This window comes from Gymnoscopelus microlampas, assembly GCF_963454915.1.
Source record: "Gymnoscopelus microlampas genome assembly, chromosome: 17".
In the NCBI taxonomy this organism is placed as follows: Eukaryota; Metazoa; Chordata; class Actinopteri; order Myctophiformes; family Myctophidae; genus Gymnoscopelus; species Gymnoscopelus microlampas.
Window position 1 is genome coordinate 27396457 of NC_139954.1, and position 24740 is coordinate 27421196.

At 40.7% G+C, this 24740-nt stretch overlaps 3 protein-coding genes across 17 annotated transcripts in view; 2 read left to right on the forward strand and 1 right to left on the reverse strand.

The window, feature by feature from the left end:
* Positions 1–16172, forward strand: part of LOC311064980 (leucine-rich repeat flightless-interacting protein 2-like) — a 52411-nt gene extending 36239 nt beyond the window's left edge. For 6 of the 15 annotated variants that reach the window (XM_084085088.1, XM_084085095.1, XM_084085097.1 and 3 more), the window contains 9 exons: positions 441–464; positions 1507–1632; positions 2166–2237; positions 2875–3045; positions 3568–3660; positions 4369–4461; positions 4634–4726; positions 5834–5945; positions 7034–11454. In XM_084085088.1, the coding sequence (XP_083941214.1) occupies positions 441–464; positions 1507–1632; positions 2166–2237; positions 2875–3045; positions 3568–3660; positions 4369–4461; positions 4634–4726; positions 5834–5945; positions 7034–10680 (4431 nt within the window). In that variant the 3' untranslated portion in view covers positions 10681–11454. Of the gene's footprint in view, positions 1–440; positions 465–1506; positions 1633–2165; positions 2238–2874; positions 3046–3567; positions 3661–4368; positions 4462–4633; positions 4727–5833; positions 5946–7033; positions 11457–12948; positions 12999–13564; positions 13683–13852; positions 13933–14038; positions 14144–14482 lie in introns of those variants that run through there. The other 9 variants (XM_084085090.1, XM_084085102.1, XM_084085089.1 and 6 more) reach the window with 7 other exon arrangements.
* Positions 16083–19585, reverse strand: tyw5 (tRNA-yW synthesizing protein 5). The gene is made up of 8 exons (XM_084085107.1): positions 19398–19585; positions 19138–19292; positions 18839–18908; positions 18534–18578; positions 17783–17920; positions 17459–17546; positions 17270–17386; positions 16083–16858 (listed from the first exon to the last, which is right to left on the reverse strand). The coding sequence occupies exons 1-8, from the start codon at positions 19476–19478 to the stop codon at positions 16533–16535; spliced, it is 1020 nt and encodes a 339-aa protein (XP_083941233.1). The 5' UTR covers positions 19479–19585; the 3' UTR covers positions 16083–16532.
* Positions 19586–20322: 737 nt separating this feature from the next.
* Positions 20323–24012, forward strand: maip1 (matrix AAA peptidase interacting protein 1). The gene is made up of 5 exons (XM_084084416.1): positions 20323–20623; positions 21060–21131; positions 21595–21721; positions 22214–22367; positions 22824–24012. Exons 1-5 carry the CDS (start codon positions 20330–20332, stop codon positions 22900–22902), a joined length of 726 nt encoding a protein of 241 aa, XP_083940542.1. The 5' UTR covers positions 20323–20329; the 3' UTR covers positions 22903–24012.
* Positions 24013–24740: the final 728 nt, after the last annotated feature.

A 24740-nucleotide genomic window follows, 5' to 3' on the forward strand; every position in this document is an offset into this window, starting at 1 on the left:
TTGAGTGTTTACTTGTAATTCTATTGATACTATTGCAATTGTTGAAGTATTGCACACTAATCATATGCATGATGTGGCCTGTTTAAATGATGGTTGTTTGGTTGGAGGTGGCTTTTGTTTGGATAGTGACTTCAAAGTAAACGTTTTCTCATCAGCGAGGATGGGCTACCAACAGTGAGACTCTACCTTCTCATTTGTTGTCACAGTTGTGTTCCCGGCAGGTCTACAGTGGAGATTCGATCTATACTGGTTGTTCACATCCAGTCCAGGCATCAGTGGGCTTTAGATGTTTGTGGAGCTCATGAATAAGCTGAGCTCAAGCATCTTCCCCTCTTGAATCTTCCTAATGACAAGTAGTGGATACATTGGGGCTCTGTGGCCCTTATGTCTGGTCTCTGTTGTGTTGTATTGTTCTGACCGTGTTTTCTTTTTCTCAACAGGTGGAGGGGGATTATCTTGAAAAGGTGAGTGGAGCAAATTATAAACATTTTGAACTAAAAAGATCTCATGAAAAGGTCGCTCGTGTGGCGCAGTGGTAAAGTGGCTGAAGTTGTCGGTTCAAATCCACCGTGGTGAATCTGGCTTTGTCGAGCGTCTATACGAATACAATTGGACCATGTTCTGGGGAGGGAAGCCGGGCGGGGAGGGTGATATTTGTCACTGCAGGTACTCCTACGGACTGGGGCGACATAGCAGGAGTGTTGAGCGGGAAGAGTACGACAAAGGCTCTACGTCCTCCCGGTGGGGGCTCCTCACTGCTGGTGTGGAGAGGAATCAATTGGCATAACGACTATATTAAGGAGAAAAGGGGGTAAAATAAAAATAAAAAAAGATCTCATGAAATGAAAAGTCACTTGCAAATCTGAGAAAAAAGATGAAGTGATTTGAGTTGATGCATGGGTGTATCTTTGCAACTTGGTTAAATAAAATATTTTTTAAATTATGGAGGTCTTTGATGACCTAATTATCGTGTGGAGAGAGACCTTGAACAATGAAAGCGTTCTTTTTCTTTTCAAAACAAACATGACTCTCTGTTGTTTTTACTTTTTAATTAACTAAATGTCCTCTACGTGCACAAGTCAAGGTTGTGGTTGTGGCCTGCACAAAATGATTACACAAGCATTTCTCTTTGAACCTATAAAATGTGATTACACATGCAGTTCTATCAGTAGGCAGTTATGCCACACATATTTATTTATAAATGTTAATAGCAATCAAAATACAATCAATCTTTTTTTCCCTGGATTCATGACTTAACTCTACATAAGCCCCGGCCATGTGTGGCCCGCCATTTCATGTTTTCTCAAACGCACTTTTTGCTACTACTTCTAAAAAATGAGATCACAATGCATCAGTCAGATTTAGCAAATTCCTTTCCAGTTGGCTATGACGGCCTTCCAAGTTTTGCGGGCCCTGGGTAGGCAACCCGGCCTGGTGGGATCTTGTTGTAGATGTGTTAATTGCATTATTGTAGCGTTGCTGTAACTTCATGTTTGTCTCCCTCAGGGATCCAGAGCAGCTTCTGTCTTGACGGCAGGGACCCTCACTTCCTTAGGCGGGACTTCCTCCAGGAGAGGCAGTGTTGACACAGCCATTGATGCAGATGCAGAGACGTCCATACGAGAAATCAAGGTAAAACTACAGAGTTTGGTATCCCCCAAACACCATGTGTATAGTATGAGATATCCAGGTGGGCTACAGTGGTGGATGATGTCAATATGACACATCCCCCCCGGTTTTCTCTGAGCAGCACGCTGAAATAATAGACCAGGCACATTATTCTTAGTGGAGCGTGCTTGCATTGTCTAGAGTGGCCACGATCAGCTGCAGCTGCATCGTCACCAGAACGCGGCACTGCCGTGTCCAGTGGAATCCAGACATGAGAGGAACTTTTCATGAATCTCATATTTTGGGGCAAGCTGTCACTCTGGGTCGGCCTGGGCCCATCCAAGCCCACCCGTAGATCTGCCCCTGCTTCCACATCAGAGACACTTCACTTTTTCTACTGTTATTCTTCACCCGCTCTGTCCTGCATTACTTTGTCATCAACCTGTTGCAGTGCTGCTGTCACTCTGTCTCTGCTCACTGCTGTGTGTTCGTCCTGTCACTCTGCTGTCTGTTCATCCTGTCACTATGTCTCTGCTCACTGCTGTCTGTCTATAAAGGAGATTCATGAGCTGAAGGATCAGATTCAGGATGTGGAAACAAAGTACATGCAGAACCTCAAAGAAGTCAAGGTACCAGGCTGAGGTTCTAGGTTCACTAACCCTTTCGTTTTCCTGTCCCCAACTTGCAATTGGTGTTGGGAGTTTTGCTGTACTAATAACTGGCATTTGATAGATCACATTTTCATTAGTTGATACAATTATGAACTGTAGTCGCTGACAAATATTGTATGTTCCCCGCCTCTCCATAAATAAATTAACCCATGGATTAGCCCTCTGGAATAATTGCCTCTTAAATGTTTCCATAAAATAGTGTCTGGCTTTTAATCCATTCCTTGCATGTGGAACATATTTTGTTTCTTTGCTTCAAGCATTTTGATCAGACATAACTGATTGTGTTTCCCAAGCTCTCAGTTAACCATTATGTCACCTATGAAAGTAAGCATAATAATCATTAAGTGCCTTGCTTATTGTAGTTGTGGCTGAACCTCCAACTCTTTCCTTTAACCCTCATTTTGCAACACATCAACCTGCCACATTTTGTTTGTGAATGTTTTGCATACTAGCAACCGTTTGAAAAACAACATTGCAGTAGAGTACTATTCTAACAAGACATACAGTACAATAAAACACAGCAGGAAAAAAACATACTAGAAAATACAGCAATTAAAACAGAAGACTTAAAAACAGTGTTTGTCGTTGGTCCCAGGATGCACTAGTGGCGGTGGATGAGAAGTATCGAAAGGCCATGGTGTCCAATGCCCAGCTGGACAATGAGAAGAACAACCTGATGTACCAGGTGGACACGCTGAAGGACTCACTCATGGAGCTGGAAGAACTGCTGTCTGAGTCCCGACGCGAGTGTGATGATAAAGTCAAGGTAGATTCAGAAGACGAAGATGAATGGGGCGTGTGGGGTCTCAATAAAAGAACGAGACAAAAATAGACAAAAAGCCCTGCTAGCCCTGCTTACCCTCTAATCAGTGACTAGGGTCCTGGGGGCTAAAAGTCTGACCTGAGAGTGTTATGATGAGAACAGGTCATGGGGTCACCAAATTCAAATGAGTTCTTCCTCTGCGGAGCGTATATGAGCTCAGCAAGTTTCATGGTAATCTGTCCTTTACGAGATATTTTGTGCAAGGGGAAATTTCTTCACCTAATGGTGCCGCTAGAAGAAGAACTGTGTTGCTTATAAAAGGATAGTACTGTAGGTAATGTTAGTCGTTGATTAACAAAGGTCCTAACACTTGATCATAACTTAAGGATATGAAATTATAAAACATCAGGGAATTACAGTTGCTAGTGCTACTTGTCAGCAGGTGTTTGCAGAGGTTTGGGAGTTTTTTTTTTGTTTCAGGTGGACAGTTCTTCATTTTCGTGTTGTGTATTGTTCTCCTCACAGGAGCATGAGAGAGAGAAACAAGCCCACAACACACTCCAGTTCCAGTACAACCAACTGAAAGATACACTAGAACAAAGTGAAGAAATGTTAAATGTGAGTACATCATTTTCTGTATCTTCCTTTTAAAAGGTCCCAGGTGTGAACCGGTGTACCTGTAATGGACCAGGGGGCTTCATGCTAAGCAAGCATCTACCAGATGAAAGGCATCACCTTGAGAGTACAACATTATTCACAGTACAACAACACTATCGAAAGGGTTGTGCGACGAAGTATAAATGGATTTATTTTGCTTTAACCACTTAAACCCTTTATACTTCGTTGACCAGGATCACCCGGGGGTCTTTATTTGGAACCCTCCTTTTTTCCCTCTGCACCAATTTTCTTTGCAGAAAATAGCCGATCTCCAAGCTCACAAACAAATAGGGTTCCACCAGGTTCAGGCTGGTCCGGTGCATCACAGGAGCAGGACACATTCAGCTAAAAGAACGATGGCACTGGAGCAACTCAGACAGTTGAAGCCTTTACATTTTTTAGGGTGCAAGTAAAAGATGACGTTTCGATGTCAATTCATCTTCATCAGGCCACAATGTGACACATTGCAATGTGTTGTGAGCTTGTAGATCTGCTATTTTTCCAGAATGTTCGCTTATTATGACATGCCCAGAATAGGGTCGCTAGGGTTACAAATGCCACATGCAGGAGCACCCCTCACCTTTCTACCTGTGTGCATGCACCATTTCTTCTTTTGCTGTCTCTCTCTCTCTTGTTTTCAACCTGTCCTACATTTTCCACGCTGTTCAGGAGATCCGTCAGCTGAAGCTGAAGCAAGACGGATTTACTAGTGAAATCAGTGACCTGAACGAGACAGTGGAATGGAAGGATAAAAAAATTGGGGTATGCACCCTGTGAACCCCTGAACCATTCATTTAGTGATTTGACTCTTCATGTTTTCACTTTTATATCATAGCTTCTGCTTTGCATGAAACTGTAAGCTGCCTTTCATTTTCTTCATCCTTCTTTTATCCATATCCTCCTCCTCCTCTGTCATACATGACTGAATGCACAGGCCTTAGAACGACAGAAAGAATACACAGATACCATCAGAATTGAACGAGATGAGCTGAGAGATGAGACGGTCCAGCTGAAAGATATTCTCAAGGTATATACACCATGTGTGGAATATCATTATGTCTGTGCTGTGGTATTGCGTCCAACTGTGCATTGATTATTTTACTGTAATTGATTATGTTGCTTTGTGTTCAGACAGAACTTGAAACATCATACATCAAGTTCATGATATATAGTTTTGGTACTGAATACATTTTACTAACAGATTCCATTCCATTCTATGGCTATATCTACAAGCTACAAGTGATGAAAAAAAAGAAGTAAAAGAAGAAGAAAACAAATATTATTATTTAACCTTTATTTAACCAGGCAGGCAAGAACAATTTCTATTTTTTTCTTGGAGAGGTAAAAATAAATTAAATTGGATCAGATCTCCAAACATGACAGCTGTTACGATAGGTTAGGAAAAATAGAAGGGGGGAAATTACATAAACGGAGTGGACAACAATCAGAACACGGTGCAGTGAAGTGTTGTGTTTTGCAGTTGGTTTTGTTGTCTAGTTGTTTTGAGTGTTGAATGTTTAATGGACCACAATGGAAACAAGCCTCTGGCTTTTTGTGTCATTCATTTGGTGTGTTTTTAACTCATTGTATTGCTGGTATCTTTGAAAATCGTCAATAAAGTATTCAATTAATCAATCAATCCAAAAAACAAGCAACAGCCATCTGCAGTTATTAACTCTTACACTGCCAGAGTAAATAAATAAATAAAGACTGCCATCAGATCCCCTGATGGTTGCTAATCACAGGGGGTTTCACTGTGCTTCCGCAAAAAGAAAAAAAAAAGTCATCGCAACCTCCCTTTCGCTTGTTATACGCTGTTGAAAATAGCATGTCTCGCCAAAAATACAATACACAGGAGCTAGAGAGATACAGGCGATTTCCCAAATACTTTAACCAGGAAGTGAATGAAGCTGTAAATCTTGGGATCATGTTATCTCCTGGTTCTGTGTGGAAAAAAAAAAGTCGTCATAAGTCGTCCTTGGTAGTGAGGGCATTTGGACTATGTCTCGTCATAAGTCGTCCTTGGCAGTGAATGAGTTAAGCACTTCAGGTTTTAAACATGGCTGAAAACACACCCGTACCAGTGTAACTGGCACAGAGATGAAACCTACATGTCTGCTCTTATTTCATCCAGAAACATGGAATAGTGTTGGGACCTGATCTGAGCATCAACGGAGGCGTTGAGGAGACCGATGGACAGACGCAGGACTCGCAGACGTCCCCGACAGAAGGGAACAGCGTGCTCGGTACAGAAACAAAATTATGGAAACATTTTGGAAATAAATATCTTCACAGCATGCCTTCTCTATCTCACAACAACACTAATTGTGCTGTACTGTGGTGTAAAGCTGTGCTACTAGCTACTCTGTAATGTTAATTTAACTCTGACACTCTCTGATTTACAAATGGGTAAATTAACATTTTACCCTATAATAGTGCTGCACTGTGGGGCTGTGCTACTTGCTAACATATCTACGGACCTCAACTCTCTTGCACTGCACGTCCTGCATTCCTGCCTAACCTTCACTCTTTGCAATCATCAAAATTATCTTCATTAACTTAATCAACTTATAGACTTTGATTAGATTTTCTCTTATAATTCCTAAACATTTTCATGCTTGAAATCATTTTATTTCAATTGCCTTTCAAATCACATATTTTGCACATACAGTACCATGAAGATACATTATTGTTTATACAGTACAGTCGGTGTCTCAGATTGAATGGAAGGTTATGCAGTTTTTGTTGTTCTCTGTGAATAGAATTTCAGTTTTTAGTATTATCTTTAGTGTTGTAAATGGAGTCAGACAAGCTACAGAATAACTGCTGGATGTAATACAATTGAATGACCTAGTATGTGTACATTTCCCTCTAAAACTGACATTAGCGTCTATATATTTATTTATGTATGTGAATGCTTACAAATACATAGGTTGTTTCAAGTTAACAAACTGAATCTGTGAGTGGTCATCAGTAACTCAAAACACTACAACACACAGTACATACTGCACAGTAGCATCTTATATCTATACTACAGTATGAGATTTTCATTCTGGCAAAGGACCTGTCCGTCTTCTGTCCCTCAGCTGTACCTTGTCTGTCCTGGTGATTTTTTTGGGATCAAGAACTTCAATTGGGTATTCCCTCTTACTTTGTCTTCTCTTTCCTGCTGGATCAGTCATGACTGTTCTTCATTTCCTTTCAAGCTTTTCCCCTCTTTTTTTTCTCAATGTTGCTTACTGGCCAACATTAAAATGATTTTTTTTTGACAAAACATCTCTCAGTTCCTTAAGTTTTGGCCGTTTACCACTGACTGCTTTTCATGATCTCTCAGGCAGAGGACAGGAGCCTCAGCTGGGAAGTAGTGGAGCAGAGAAGTTGGATTCACAACATCAAGAGACGTTTGAGGAACCTAAAGAGAGCCTGTTGAGCTCTACTGCACCCTGTAGTCTTGCTATTGTTTCTGGAGACAAAACATCCCATGAAGAACAACAGATAAACTTATCTTCAGTGAGGGACAGTGTGGAAGAAGTAACCCTTCTCAAGAAGGATTCTGATGAGGACATTCCAATTACAGATGCGCAAAACACAGCAGATACGGTGTCTGAGGTTGGCGAGGTCATAGCCGTTACTGAGGAGAAAGTTACAGGGGTTGAGGTTAATGGAGTAGAAAGTACAAAGAAGGGAGATTTGGTAGACACAGGTGAACCTGAGACGGACGCTAAAACTGTTACTGTTGATGACTCAGAACCTGTAGTCAATGAAATGATTAATGACATCAGAGAGATGACTAAAAACGATCTCTCTGAGGATCCGGCGACCACACCAGAGGAGGTGGAGACAGTTGAATTGAACATGAGGAGTATAGACTCTAGTGCACGGCCTGGGGAAATCACAGAGAATACAATGAACGAGGACATACCTGATGATTCAGCCCCAGTCGGATTAATAACAGAACCTCACATTGAGTCAGAGAGCGCTGAGGAGGAGGCAGGGAACGAGGAACCAAAGGAACTCCCTGCCAACCCTCAGCCTCAGAGCACTGCTGCTGCAGGCAAAAAGAAGAAGAAGAAGAAGAAGAAAAGCAAAAAAAAGAAGGGAGGGCCCCAGGAGGAGGAAAAGCAGAGTAACGGTGCAAAGGAAAAAAGTATGCCAGAAAAGATAGAAAGCATGACACATAAGGGGAATGCTACACAGAGTTCTCCTTTCGAAACCCCAAATGAACCTGAGATGGATCAACTTACGAATGAGCAGGACAGACAGGAGGTAGATGCAGTGATGTCTGTACCGAGTCCAGATAATGAGTCTAGCGTCACTACCACTAATCTTATTGGCCAATTGAAAGGTTCAATCAGCGCTGGTGACCATAATGCAAAATCGGTTTCCAGTATAGAAAACTCCAAAGATATAGCAGAATCTCCAGGTGAGACCGATGCCCTTAATGCTGAACCAGAAATTAGTGATAGGTCAAAGGATGAGTCTGTGTCTGTTAATGAGGTTAATTCTGAACCACCGACTGATAACCAGGTCAACCGAACTGACACCACAGACAGTACTGCTAACATTGAGGCAGAATTACATGATCCAAGCAATACTGAAGTAACCAGTGTCCAATCTGAGGCTATAAGCAACTCTGAAAGCAAGAAAAACAACTTGCATCTTACATCAAACACTGACATTTTCTTTGACTGTGTTGACAGTTTGCCTGGTTCCAAAGTCCCTTTAGAATCTGACCAAACAACAACCGTGATGTCAGGCACCAAAGACCAAACTGACACCCAGAGTTCTGTTGAGGGCGTTCTGGACATAATGGAGATGGTCAACAAAGAGGACGAACCAACATTAGAGCTGGAGACAAAATCATTCCCTTGCAATGATGGGAATGATGGGGATCATTCAATGTTAAGTCAAGAGGAGACAGGAAAGGATCCAGAACTGAATGTGGGATTGATGGAGCCTGAAAATTGTCCTCAATCTGACTGCACAGATCCCCCAACAGAAAATCTTCTTGATGAATCATCTGAGAAAAGCTGTAATGTTTATGTGGATAAACAGTGTGGTTCTGACACAATCATGTCTGAACACGTTGATCATGCCTCTGGTCCTACAGAAAGTCAAGGTTTGAGTATGCTAGTGTTTGTGGGTGAAAAAGAGGCCAAAGAGACAGACTTAGAAACAGAACAGGGTGACGCCACAGACATACCACAGACATCAGATTTAGCCAAAGAAAATGGTCCTCAATCTGACTGCACAGATCCCCCAACAGAAAATCTTCTTGATGAATCATCTGAGAAAAGCTGTAATGTTTATGTGGATAAACAGTGTGGTTCTGACACAATCATGTCTGAACACGTTGATCATGCCTCTGGTCCTACAGAAAGTCAAGGTTTGAGTATGCTAGTGTTTGTAGGTGAAAAAGAGGCCAAAGAGACAGACTTAGAAACAGAACAGGGTGACGCCACAGACATACCACAGACATCAGATTTAGCCAAAGAAAATGGTCCTCAATCTGACTGCACAGATCCCCCAACAGAAAATCTTCTTGATGAATCATCTGAGAAAAGCTGTAATGTTTCTGTGGATAAACAGTGTGGTTCTGACACAATCATGTCTGAACACGTTGATCATGCCTCTGGTCCTACAGAAAGTCAAGGTTTGAGTATGCTAGTGTTTGTGGGTGAAAAAGAGGCCAAAGAGACAGACTTAGAAACAGAACAGGGTGACACCACAGACATACCACAGACATCAGATTTAGCCAAAGAAAATGGTCCTAAATCTGACTGCACAGATCCCCCAACAGAAAATCTTCTTGATGAATCATCTGAGAAAAGCTGTAATGTTTCTGTGGATAAACAGTGTGGTTCTGACACAATCATGTCTGAACACGTTGATCATGCCTCTGGTCCTACAGAAAGTCAAGGTTTGAGTATGCTAGTGTTTGTGGGTGAAAAAGAGGCCAAAGAGACAGACTTAGAAACAGAACAGGGTGACGCCACAGACATACCACAGACATCAGATTTAGCCAAAGAAGCAGCCAAGACAGGTTCCTTTACAGAACATGACCATAGTGATGAAGCACTGCCCGTTGATGAAGATGGCCAAAGTCTAAATGGTTGTGAAGTATCTGAGGATAACAAACCATCTCCAGCCCACCAGCAAGACCCTGTAGAAGAGTATGACGAAGAGGGTGATGAAGGTCTTTCTTTTGACTTTGATGACATGGATTTGGATCCAGCTGAAAATGTACCTTCAAAAAATCAAGTGGCTGAACCTGAAACGGATTTGGAAGTCACGCCAGTGGAGGTCAACCATGCTAACACAGAGCTAGGCCAAGGTGATGTCCTCCGGCCACAGGAGGAGGCACAGCTGCAGGTCGCTAGCCTAGAGGAACCAGTGGAGAGTGACCAGGAGAAGCCTACGATCCATGACACACCAGACGAGGATCTGGACAGTGTGTCACAGGATCATCAGTTGTCTTCTGATATAGAAACAGTCCTTGCTGAAAGGGGGGAAAACGAGAGTGAGGAAGAACAACACACAATAGAGAGGGAAACAAGCGGAACAGATGGACAAGCACATGTTTTAGATGAACCAGTACATGGTTTGGATGAACCGGTACATGGTTCAGAGGATCTGGCAAATGGTTCAGAGGATCCGGCAAATGCTTCTGATGAACCTGTACATGGTTCAGAGGAACCGGTACATGGTTCAGAGGAACCTGAACATGGTTCAGAGAGAGGAAGTGGGAATGCTGGTGAGCTGGGTGTTGTAGAAAGCAACAGTGTTGAGGAAGGAAAACAGGAAGTTGTTTTAGTTGAGAAAGAGGAAGGAGTCAAGGTCATCGAGCAGAACTTAGAGTTTCTTCAAAATACAGCGGACCAAGCGAGCAGCAAAAAAGAGTCTCCACCATCCAGGAAAGATCCCAAAAAGAACGGCAAGAAAGGCAAAAGCAAAGGAAAAGAGGACTGTAAGATGTCCTAGTCTCGGGCTCACACCATTATCAAACCATTCATGTGCAAAGTACAGTGTGTAATTTATAATACTTTAACTCATTCCAGTCTCCATACTGTACCTTTTATATTACTGAGATTAAATCACCTTGAAATATGTCCCGGTCTTACAGCAATAACTAATTATTGGACAAATTAAAACAACTCTAGGAATGTCATCTTATGACTTCTTGATATAACAAGTAGAAAAAACTGCACTGGGCATACAGTATGAAAGAACATATTTATTTGTTATGGAGGCACAGACTGTTTGTAAAATGTTATAATTTGTAACTTTTTCACTCTGCAAATGCCTTACAAAAATGCCCTTTTCTAAATGGGTAAGAAAATGGTATTGTATTTTTTGTATTATGTATATCTGATTCTTACTTAATTTCTAGGCTAAATGGATAGTTGATAATCCTGAGCACTTGATTATAGATTTCCATAATTTCTCTGTTACACATTCTACTTATTATATTCTGGTATGCAGTTGTTGATACTGTATGCCTTTCAAATAAAAGCAAGTTTCATCTCTCGCAGCTTTGAACTGAGAACACAAAACAGTTGTCTGGTGGATGTCAATAACAGTTTGCTGTTTGTTGCACTGAATTTTGAATGTGGCTGCAATCAAAACCACAGCTGTATATCTTATTAAATGTTCATATTAACACATCGGGTGCCAGCATTTTTTCATAACAACTTACCGTGGGTGCCAGCATTCTCCCCATTGACTGCGCTTTGCTGTTTAAAGCTTCCGCGTGCGTTACAAGCAAATCCACGCAAAAAAAAGCATCGATTCATGTTGTGCCATGAGCCTGGCTACAGGCTGGAACCATAACATTTTCCTGGCGAGTTACAACGGGGGGGGGGGGGGGGTCGTGCATCGCGCATGACCGTTTTTCCCCACAGGAAACAGATTCGGAGATATAGGCGTTTCAAAGTAGGAAATAGACAGGAAGCGGATGGGGAAAAAAAAAGTGTTTCCGGTGAGCAATCTGGCACTTCCTTCGCAGGATTACAATGGGTGCTCCCAGAGCTGCTCTAGCCCTGCCCGCGCGGAGAAAAACAAAAAGACTAAACTCACGGTTCAGACCGTGTTCGGCACCGAAGCAGCGGAAGCGCTACTATGTAAACACACGGTTCAGACCGTGTTCGGCACACGATGTGTTAAATGGAAATATATCCAAAATGTGGATACAATGGCTATAATTACATTGTTTGTTTAAGAATGTTGCTACAGATCATCAGTTAAGATCATTGTGCCTTCATGGTTTACTTTAGTTATATTTGACCACATATAAACATAGATTCTGATTCAACTTTACTGCCACATCTCACAGAGGGGCATCCATAGCTGAATGGGTAGAGAGGCAATCTGGGAACCCTAATTGCCCTACATGTATTGATAGCACTCACTACTCCTAATAGTTAGGATGGTTAAATGCAGAGGACAAACGTATGTATGTGCAAAAGGAGTGGGGACCTTAAAGAGCGGCGCAATATTTTTTTGTACAAGCTCCCAATATTTGACTGTTTCAAGGAGGAGAATAGAGAAAGGAAGAATAGCGAAGAAAAGAAACGAGAACAAGCCAATTAACAAAGGCACAGAGAAAAAATACATATACAATGTTCAATTTACATAGGTGCATAGTTCACGTAGATGTTCACATGTCAGTCTGTCTTCATGTAGCATGATGAGCTTAACTTAAGAAGCAGTGAGCCGTAGCACTGACCTGTTCTCCACACTGTCTGCATGCTAACCTTCACACACTGCATCACATCACACCACCATCATCACCATCACCACCACCACCACCACCCATGGATGCCTGCTCTGTTGCATGTCACCTACCACCTTGACCCAGACCCCTTCCTCCATCTCATTGGCTCCACCCATCCCTGGTATGTTAACACCTTTTTATACAAGGGGTGCGTTCGGAAATTACGCACCGGAGCACACTCGCCTATTAGTTTGTATTGGCCAGTGCGCTCAGTGCTGTATTTTCGAACGCACCCAAGGTAAAATCCTCAGTGTTCCTTTGGTTACATTTATGCCCTCTCCAAGTTACAAATAGATAAATGAACACTTAGGATTTTACTGTGTGTGACGATAGCTAGATGGTGATGTTTCTTTGTGTGTTGTGTGGCATTGTGATGTAGTATACTGTATGTGTTAACTGGATTCATAATGTGTTTCCAAGAGCACAAAGTGAAACTTCTTGGTTTTCATGTGAACTGTTTCTGGTTTATCTTCCAGAAATCCGTCTAAGGAAGCTGGTGGATGAGCGTGAAAAGATGATTGAACAGGTTGGTCAAATATCATTCCATTAGTATTTCCAATGCTAGTATACTGTAGTTTAGTCAGTGTTTAATTGTACACTTAAACATCTAAAAAGTGGTTAACTTAACTTTCTATACACATGTGTTCAATGAATACAAATATTAATTTCAAATATTAACACATAATTATACAATATGCCAGCAGAGGGTGCTGTAACCTAAAGCAGACCAACCACATACTTACAGCACAACAACACAGATAACAGGCCAATGTTTAAAATTGAGTTCCATTATTCCCAGGCAGTCAGAGCAATGACATTATATGAGTTGATTGGCCTCTTGATCGATGAGCTGCCTGTCATATTCTTAGATTTTTGGTTTATTATTTGTAGGAAAAAAACAAAAAAAGATTATTGGGAGAAGTGAGCGTTTTTGTTGTGGCTCAGCTACTGCTATTATACACCAAATATATACAAATAACGTCTGCACTTATGCATGAGATGCACGTGAAGTGAGAAGTTCTTCAAAATCTCTGGGTATTTGAACTAGAAGAGATATACATGTACATTATATCAAGTGTGTTTTGTAAACAGGTAAAGAAACTGAAGGCCCAACTGGAGCAAAAAACACAAAATGGCACTACAGTAGGGCTGAGTCCAGACGGAGAGGTTCTGGAGAACGGGACAGATCCAAACATACTAGAAATACAGAGTAAGTTTTGATTGATTGAATACTTTATTAGACAGAAATGTAAACAGCACAAGTCTAAAAGTATAACACAACAAAGTCCTGTGGACTTGTTTCCATTGTGGTCCTGTGTGTGTGTGTATTAGTGTGTGTTTGTGTTTATGTATTTCATTTACATAATGTTTGTATTGTAGGAGACTCCAGCAGACAAATAAGTGAGCTGAAGTTCAAACTTGCCAAAGCAGAGCAAGAGGTCACAGCCTTGGAGCAGAATGTGAGTAATCAATGTTCTATCTGTATACTGAATGTATATAATTAATTTATTTTTTAATCATTTTGATTGTACCTTTATTATTGATGTTGTTTTTGTTGTTGTGCAGGTGACCAGACTTGAGGGTCAGGTGACACGCTATAAGGGTGCATCAGAGAGTGCAGAGAAAGTGGAGGATGAATTAAAAGCAGAGAAACGCAAGCTACAGAGAGAGGTACAATATACTATGTAAATGTAAAAAAAAGAGCACTCCTTGTTCTCATTGGTCAGCTGCCATATTGTCCCAGCTGAGGTTACAGCAGCTGACCAATCAGCGCAAGCTTATCACCTTCTTGTAATTTTTATCAGATCGTGTGAAGTAACTCGGTACTAATCTTTTCACTAGATACTTTCTTACTCTTATTCAAGAATTTCTTTGGATGACTAGTTTTACTTGAGTCCTATTATGTTAAAGTAACACTACTTTACTTGTGTAGTTTTTGGCTACACTACCTCTGCAATTGACTTATTTAAATCCCCCTTCATTCTGTTTCTCTCCTCCGTGACATGACAGCTGCGCTCAGCACTGGACAAGGTAGATGAACTAGAATCCAACAACAGTCACTTATCTAAAAGACTTGATAAGATGAAATCAACCCGCGGCACAGCACCGACGCCATAAGAATAAGAACCTCTGCGGTCACCTCTGCTCTCTTGCCCTGCGCTGACAAATCATCTGGGAAACGGTGTCCGCACTGTTGTCTGCCTATTAGCAAACACACCATATGAAAAACGAAGAAAAAGAAACCATACTACATCAAGAACACAAACACACGCAATGTGCCATCTCTTTCTGTCTGTTTTGTTTTTGTCCTAAGAGAATTCCTCCGTGTTTCTGTACTGTACACACTCAGAGACCTCCCTAGAATTACACCTGGAGTGGGAGCACGGATGTCTAGGTGCCTTGTGTCTTTATGAAAACAGAAGATGGTTCTGTTCTGCACCATGGATGAAGGAAAATGGCCACAGGATGTTTGGATTAGGTGACAGGAGGAGGACGGTGGATCCTGCACAACAAGAATAACCTCCATTCTGGCACAAGAGACAAATGGTTTATTGCTGTATTTCTGGAACTTTCTGCTGCCTGTTGTCAAGATTCAAGAAATGTATTTGCCTTGTCGCCAAGGAGATTAAAGGGATGCTGCATCGTCCACAACAGACCATCATTATATCTCAATACCATGACGAACTGTCCCTGAATGACTGTTATATTCATGCCTGAGAGAGGACATGATTACTGCATGTCTCAACAGACTGTGTGTGCACGTGCACTTGCGTGCATGTTGTGGATGAGCACAAAGTCGTGAGTGAGTGATTTTCTTTATTATGCTCTTACACAACTTTTGTCTCCTCATTTGCGTCCAAAGCCAAAGCATAAAAAATGAAAAAGAAAACAAACTCTTTAGGTGTGTATGTCTTTCCACGATTATCTACTTTTTTTTTGTCTACACAAAAGCTTCTTTCAGCTTATATGGATTCATTTTTAACACAATGATGAATGCCATCACAAGCAAAAATTCACTTGCTATTCACCAGCTTTCAAATATTTGTGCCATTTATTGACAATATAGCCTGATCCAGGTTATCAATCCTTTGAGGTACAGATTGAACATTGATGCTTACACATCTGCGACTGTACATCCATAAACCTCCTTACTGCAACATAACTTGGTGCTTATTTCTGTCACATATAATTTAGTAGATCTCTATAGTAAGTCACTGGTTGGCTCTTGCACACAAACTTAGTTGTTTTAGGTTTATGGAAGAAACTGAGACATTTTACTTCAAAAATGTTGTCCAGCTTCCTTAAATGTTCACTAATGTGTATTAGTCTGTGTACAAATTATAAGTACACAATAACATCATGTAAGTACTTTTGAAAATGTCTAATATATATGTAGGTTGCCACACCAACAGGTAAGATGCACACTTTATTGGGTACAGTATGTAATATCCTAACAAGTACATTATGTTTTATGGATTCCAAGTACTTACATGGTATTATAGTACTTATACTTTTATGAATGTTGAATTCACTGGTTTGCAGGTTAATTTACAGGAAAGAAAGGCCATTGTAAAATAAGTTTCTGCTGAAGTTAATAAAGACTCAGATAGAGAATGGACTGTTTATTAGAAACATGCTGCTTCACTGTTTACAAAGCTTTAAAATGTTAAAATCTTTGTGCAATAAAATGTCAAACATTGTACTGGCATAAGCGTTTCTATGCTAGACATATGAGCTTGTATGACTGAAGCAAGTTTTGTTTGGTCATGGGTAGAGCTGCCATTTGTACTTTAAAGTAGGTTTCTAGGTCTACAAATGTCTTATGGGGAATATTTGTATGATTATTTGAGCCACCAGTGTGCTCCCAATTCCTGGTAATTATTTGAGCAAAGTAGTGGGCTGATTCATAAAAAGAAAAGCCAAGCCAAGATTCTCCTAACTTCAATATGCTCCTGTCAGTCTGGAGGAATTATTTCATGTATATTAATGTTCCATAATCCTTGCATAGCACAGATACAGACACACCACAGTTGGTCCACATTTGACCACTGCAGCGGATTCAACCAGGCTTGTCCAAAGTGCTGCTGGGTAATGTATTTCTAGAGACTGGGTTCTGTGCAGTTCTGCTAGGGTGACAGGGGGTGGAGTATGCGCGTTGTCGTATGCGTTGAACCATCCGACGTCCATAAAAGTCCCGATAGTCTGGTGGAAGGTCATCGAGAGTGTTCAGGGCCCTCTCCATGGCCTGAAGGGCCCGAGTGGCAGGTAACAGGTCTTTATTTCCATAGGGGTCCTTCTTATCATAACTCTCTGCAGCTAGATGGCGCCAGAACACATTAACACCCACACCAAACTCTAACGCCAGGGTGTTATGGAACCATAGGGCTAAAAGGGAAAGATTGATAGACCTGAATTAATACATATGGCTGAGGTAAAGAGAATAACCATTAATAATATATAATGGTAATAACATATATTTTGTTTAGTACAATAATTATGGGATATCCCAAGGCGCTTTAAACAGCTGGAGCACGATAAACAAAAGATCTGGCCAAATCGCAATGTGAATCACAATCTGAACATAAAAACAACCCAGACCAACAGCACTGTACTAAGATTAATACATTTAGAAAAGAGGCTGTATGGAGCAGCTAGAGATCATTAGTGCATGGGCATATGAAAATGTCTGTGTGTCCAGTCGTATAATGGACAATAATTTCGAGTTTGTGACTGAAAGCATGCATAGAAATGTGTGTCATGAGCAATGCATAGAATAAGGAGACAGTGGAGACGTACCAGGGATGTAAAGCAGGTCTCCAGCCTCCAGCACACACTCGTATCTCTGTGCCTTCACAAACTCAGGAAACCGTTCCAAGTCAGGGGAGTCGATCTCCAGGACCTCAGATTTATCACCTGGTGGTTAGATGAACCATGAAGAAAAAGCAGCATCACAACACAGCATCTGTCTATATGTGGTCCGCTCACCTGATAGGTAGAGGTGCAATGCATCCTGGGGGCTGTACAGAACCACACGTTTCCTCCCAGTCACCTGAGCCAGCAGATTGTCCATCACCTGAGACCAAGGAGAGAGAAGGTTTGCAGCACACTACTGGTCAGTGGTCACAGTTCAACAAACATGATACTAGTTGGATCAATATGTTGGTAATTAAAATCATATGTAGCTGTGAAACATTTCACAATACTTGAAATTAAAAAGTTTGAGAATCACTGTTCTAGTACACATTCCATATTATGCCACTTCAAATTTACCAAAACAAAATGCAAGATCCCACTGGTTCCAACACTCACATCGTAGTGTGTCCACAGCTGCAGCCCACAGGAACTGATACGAAAAACACTGGAGAAAAACTGATCAGGTGCAAAGAACTGTGGGATATGAAAGTCCTCTGCCAGGTCAGGAAACTGTTTACTCAGATCAGCAGGTTCCTGTGGAAGGAACCAGATCACATGGATCAGTCCACTGCTGGTTCTGTTTTTTATAAACTACACCTGTCCTGATGTATATGATTGATTGATTGAATTGTTTATTAGGCAAAAGAATGTAAAACAACACAGTTACATTTATAATACTTTTGTCTAAAAGGTCCGACCAAAAAAGTCCTTGCGGACTTGTTTCCGTTGGGGTCCTTGAATTAATTTCATAGACATATATAGTAGCAACCAAACAGTTCAAAAATCAACACAAAAATACAGAGAAAGAATACCACTATATCCAGTAACTATGGAAACCTAATGTACCTTTGACCATGAAATAACATGGTAACAACCTGAGCGTTAATTTAACTTGTTTGAGCCAGGCTAATATACTTATTAGATTTTTCCTAATCAGTGGTCTAGTACTCTCCAAAATTGAGATTAACATTGGACCCCAAAATTTGCCAGCGGTCAGGCTCTCATACAAATGTAACCTTTGTACACACTCTGACTTACAAATGGATAAATGAACACTAAAGATTTTACTGTGTATTACAGTATATTAAATAACAAAACATTCCTTCCATTCCATTATAGTCTTTCTTTGATGGATTTTACTGGATACCTTTCGAACGTCCTCTCCCAGTGATCGAAGATAGTAGCTCTCATCCTGACAACAAAAAGGGACTGATATGATATCATACGTAAAATATTGTTACAAGCAGGAACTGTTTCAAAGGTGAACCGAAGAAGAACAACTTCAAAGTTTATCTCCAGTCCCACAGACGTAGATATAATTTAGTATTGCATTTAGTAAAGTTTTGATACATAAGCCATAGCCATAATTTGTGTAATTTAAAAATATATTTACATATAGCTGACAGTAGTACGGAACAGCTGTACCAAAGTCAGTGAATATTAAATTCTTACCTCACATAAGAAGAAATCACTGTGTTTTTTCTCAGATGCTCTTTTTACAAATTCACTAAAAGGCAGAGTCCTGTGAATACAGCCAGATAGAGGATAGATTATTAATTTCACCCACTCCTTTACCTAATGTAAACACTGTGTGTGTGTGTGTGTGTGTGTGTGTGTGTGTGTGTGTGTGTGTGTGTGTGTGTGTGTGTGTGTGTGTGTGTGTGTGTGTGTGTGTGTGTGTGTGCGTGTGCGTGTGCGTATGTGTGCGTGCGTGTGTGTGTGTGTGTGTGTGTGTCAGGCTGTCATCCCACCTGTACACAAAGTTTTTGTGCAGGAAGTCCATCTGTGGGACAGCAGACACGTGGATCTTCACCTCTCTGTCACCTCCCTTCTGCCCCAGATGTTCAACCGTCCATGTGTCCACACAGGGTCCCAGATGCAGCCCTCTGAGCACAGCTGGACGCCGCTGCAATGGATAAGTCAGATATGATAATGTATAACCCTTTTATGAAAAAGAGATAAGGTTATACATTATCACATATTATCTGCTGCTTTACATGTTACATGTTACCTGTGGATAAATGTCACCAATAAAAACATCTCGATCCACCTCAGTGAAGATCTGCACTGCAACCTTTTCCTGAGACTCCATTTAACATGATGCAGTTACTGTAGCAGCACTGTGTCGTACTGCAGTACAGTATCCTACTTTGATGTACTTAATCTGTAAGGAAAAGCACAGAAACAGAACAGCTCCGTCTTGAGAAGAACAGGTGTTACAGTGTTTACTTCCCCATAGCCATGGATCCAAGACGGTCATCTGCCATGACCGTCATGGATGAACTTCAACATAGTGTTTGCACTGTCTCCCTTTTTAGCCCGTACATCTACATAAACGTTCACATTTCAAATATAAAGTACTTACCCTATGGCTATGGATGTTAAAATTATGTTCGGGCCCTCAGACGTACCTGTACCTTCCGTATTGTTTAATAAAAATCATTTTAATCCGATTGGTGGCCACTTTTTCATAGAGTTATATATCAGACAGGGTGCAATACGCCTCCCAACCGATAGGGTAGCGTAGAAAGAGAAAATACGGGGAAATGGCCACCGATCGGATTAAAATGTTTTTTATTGAACAATACGGAAGATACGGGTACTTTTGTGTGCTCGTACATAATTGTAACATCCATGGCCATGGGGTAAGTGCTTTATATTTGAAATCTGAACGTTTATGTAGATGTACGGGCCGTAAATGGAGAAAGTGAAAACACTATTTTGAAGATCATCCATGACTGTGTCATTTAATATATGACAGTCATGTATCAGGGCTAAGTAAGTATAGAAAATTAATAAAAAAAGGTAATACTAACTAAAATTCAATAACTAAACAATCTGTTGACTTAATAAGCAAGTTTACATATTATAAAAAATAAACATGTAACTAGTTTCCAGTCGGAAGATTCATGTAGACGGACAGGAGGTTGTGGGAGAATCAAGATGGCGCTGCCCATGGTGGTGTTGAGAGGTTGTTGTCTGTGCAACAACAGGTTGGCTGTTTCTCGTCTGTTTAATAAAGCTGACCGGTTGGTTCTGACCCCAGTGACCAGGTCCACGCCGGCTCTGTCCTCAGTCCGACATTACGGATCTGATCCGAAACAACAACAGAAGGTGGTTGTTGTTGGAATACCCAACCCCTTCATCTGGGTCCGAACGAGGATCTATTACTTCCTGATAAGAACCTACTTTGACAAAGAGTTTAATATCGATGATTTCACCGAGGGAGCAAAACAGGTGAGTTTAAGACAGTTCAATGAAGTTAAGATTAGAACATCATGTTTAAATAATATAATAAGATATGTTTAAAACAACAGACTGACTCTGTGCCTGCTGTTGCTGCTGCTGTGTGACACTTGAGCAATGTACATCCAGGTGGGGATCAATAGATGTTCATCTTATATTATTGTATCTTATGCCACAATTGTTTGACAATCTCTGAGGATCAGGACATTAACCTTACTAAACAATGGGGTAAAAAAAAAGAAACTCTTCTCAAAGACAACTAGGATTCTATCATGTTATGGATGTCCTGCTGTCCTTTTCCCCCTTAAATTCATTGAGGCAAATTACTAGCAACCGAAGCCGATGTATGGCAAAAATGTATTTCATCTTCAATCATAAAAGCTTTTCAACCTTTTCATAACTGGACCCATAACGTGTGATGTTGCAGGCTTTCTCCCATGTCTCCAGACTCCTGTCACAGTGTCAGTTTGAAGCTTTGGATGGTCTTGTGGCTAAAGATGTGAGTACAGGATGCATCACACCCTATAGTGCTATGGCAATGACAATGTTTAAGATTTTAATTGTTACATACCATGTATAACAGGTATAGGAGAGTAAAAATCTAAACTGTGATTGTTCACCCTCAGTCACCTTTATCTAAAGCATTCAATCACAGCCTATAGTGCTGTGATGCCAAACAGAATATTTACTGTATATACATTATGATTATGATAAGCAGACGACCATATTTCCATACTGATAAACAGCACAGTATATGTTTTATATGTCAAATTATGTCCATTTGATGTTCATCACATTGGACCGCATGGTAGCAAAGAAATCAAACTAGGCAGAACTGTCATTTTCAGCTTCTCATGATATGGTTAAAGTGGTAGACGGTAAATGATAAGTATGGCATATTAACCTGCCCTTTTACCCTTTTTGCTCAACCTTGACATCACCTCATTGGAATATCCTTACAGCTGATTGGGAAACTGGAGGAAAAATGCAACCTTCTCCCATCAAGTCACCAGAGGGCTCTCTCTGCAGAGCCTGAAGACATCATGTACTCAACTCCTGGGGATGTGGGAATCTACTATGAGGATAACGGTAACCATGATGACATTGTTTTACTCAGAAAAATCTCAAGAGAACATGACCTTAAGAGACCTGGAACTGTCTCATTTTTAGATTTGAGCTAAAAAGCATTATTTTACACTTTGGGCTATTCAAAAATAGCAGATCTACAAGCTCGTAGCGAGTGCCGCGCTACGAGCTTGTAGATCTGCTATTTTTGAAAAATCGTGAAAATGTGTGCAAATCTTTGAATATATATATTTTTAAAGCGAACATTTTTAACTCAAATCTTTGCTTCTGGGGGGTCCCTGGAACAACATATTTTGATGGGGGTCTGCGGCCAAATACATATAATTTTGGGGGTCCTTGACATGAAAATGTTTGAGCACCACTGATATAGAAACATAGGTTTTTCAGAAAACTGTTGAGATTTAGGAGACATGTAGAATCGGCTTCAGGTCTCAATGGGTTAAGTGGTTAATAAAATACAAGAATACAATGCTACTACCGGTATTTACTTTCCAGGGAAGAAGTTTGTCAGTATTCTGATGCGTTTCTGGTATCTGACGAGCGCACGTCTCCCTGACACTGACGTGGAGGGAACTCGCATCTTCCAGGTGTCCATTGGTGGAGAAGGGGAAGAGCCGGAGACTAAGAGAGTGCTAACAGCCATTTATGAGTGAGTATTAGCAGTGGATCTTAAGGTGGTGATTCAACTACAGGGATTTGGAATGTTAAAATCGATTAACTGATCATCACCATTATAAAATGTTTTGAAAAATTACAAAAACAGCCGTCCTACAAGCTCACAACGTGGCGCATTGCAACATCACAGATCACAACACAGATCTTGTAGATCTCCTATATTCTCTACTTTTGCATGACACTGTAATACGACAAAGTATGCATTCATTTATGAAAAAATAAACATGAAAATAAATGAGATATGGAGATAACAAGGCTTCTGCCCAACAGCAACAATATTCATGGAAACAAAATACAAGTGGTGATCAATGGAGAGCAGAAAATGATACCATAAGACCATAATAAGTAGTAGCTTACAGCAGAGAGTCTATAACAGTTGAGTATAATATACAGCAACAATCATTGTGCTTTCTTTTTGATCGTCTGGCAGATTCCAAAGGGAGTTTACTAAAGGAGTGCCTCCGGATTGGACCATTACAAGGATAGAGCACTCCAAACTGTTGGATTGACGGAGGTTAGACGGAGCGAACTAAGGAAACTAATCCTAATGATGTGCAGTATAAAATACTGTACTTTAAGGAAACTGCACAGTGTCCTCTTAAGTTCCCTTAAACCAGGCAGGAATATATCTCCCCAGCAGCCTCCAGATGCCCCCATTGAACGATGGACAGAGTTACCACCTCAAAAAGAACCAGATAGACGCTGAAGAAACATTCGCCAATTTCAAAGTAGATGAGGTAGATAAACCAAACACAGGTGGTCTTAGATACTGTTCAAAACGTATGCAGTGTGACAGTGTTGCTGAATCTTTTTCTCCTCCTTTCAGATGTCTAATTGACACTGGAACGAAGTCAAAAACAAAAGTTACAAAAGTTATTTTAATTGTGGAGAGACCTCCTGCTTCAATATATATACATGCGTTGGGGGTGGGGGGGGGGGTCAGCTTGCCCTGACCAATATGGGGGCTGCATTGATGCATCGCTCCAAATGAACAGGAGCGGTGGCCAATGGGTTTGGCAGACAGAGTGGAAGGGCTGTCACACTAAACAACACGCATAAGACTGCCGTCATATTTAACAGACACAAGTGTAGAGAGGGTTAGTGCGTGGAATCCGTGGATGTCTGGACGACAGGAATGTGTATGAAAAATAATTCAGTGCACAGTTGTTTTGTGAATGACAATCCTAAGACCACCTGAGTTGCCCTGAAGCAGTTCACCTCACCTATCTGCGACTGAAAACTCTTGAGTGTGTGTAAGCTTCTTCTCAGCCTTTGTTCTTAAGTGTCTTGATGTAAGAGTGAATTAACAGGTGGGAGAAAACATATGTCAGACATGTATGAATTGTGTTAATGTTTGTAAAAATCATTCCCTGAGATAAAATGCATAATTTTGTGATTGTCATTGTATTCATTTTTGAGAGTATGGAATATCCATCAATTTCCTGGATGTTCTGATCTGGTTTTGTACTGAGACTCAAATTGGTCACACAAATTAAACAATATAATTAAATTACACAATATATTAAACACCATGTTTAACAATACAATATTACCAAATGTAGAACAAGCACACCATTCAAAGTAATAGGGCGAATAGAACAGTATTGAGTTCAATGGAGAAGTGGTGCCCTGTTCCATTCGGTCCCTCAAGCTCTATTGGTTATCTGTGACCTTATGCGTTAATTTAACTCAGAAGAATTAAAAAATGGAACCATATTTTGTTCCACTAGAGTTAAATTATCATTAAGCATTTACAGTCATGTGTCTGTGATGACATGTATTTGAGCTCATGGCCAGTTAAAGGGATAGTTCATCCAAAAAATTACTTTTTTCCCTATCGAATAGGCACCCCATGGAGACTTCAGAATTTGATGACCAGCGGACCGGTAGACAGCCGTTCCGATAGGACACACAAAGGAAAGTCTTAGTGTCTCCTACCGGAACCGCTGCCGGTCATCAAATTTTTGACAAAAACACGAATATCCATGAATTCAAGTCTCCATGGGGTGACTAATCATAGAAAAAAAGTCATTTTGGGGATGAACTATCCTTTTAAGGCTTCATGCAAAAAGATGTATACTGTAGCTAATGTATTTTTTTTTCTTAAAGGTGACATTTAAAATGCAATAAAAATTGTTCACTTTCCCCATTCCACTAGAATTACAAGTTGTAGACTATTCTATATATAACTGGGATATGATAGTATAAGTTATTTATAGCACATAAAACATCATCCACCTAATTAGGCCGTTTTCACGATGTCTCGTTTACCATTGGTCAACCGATCTGTCAATCAATAACGTATCGTAGTAGGCGCCAGAGTAGTATCAAAGCCCTCTAGAGATCC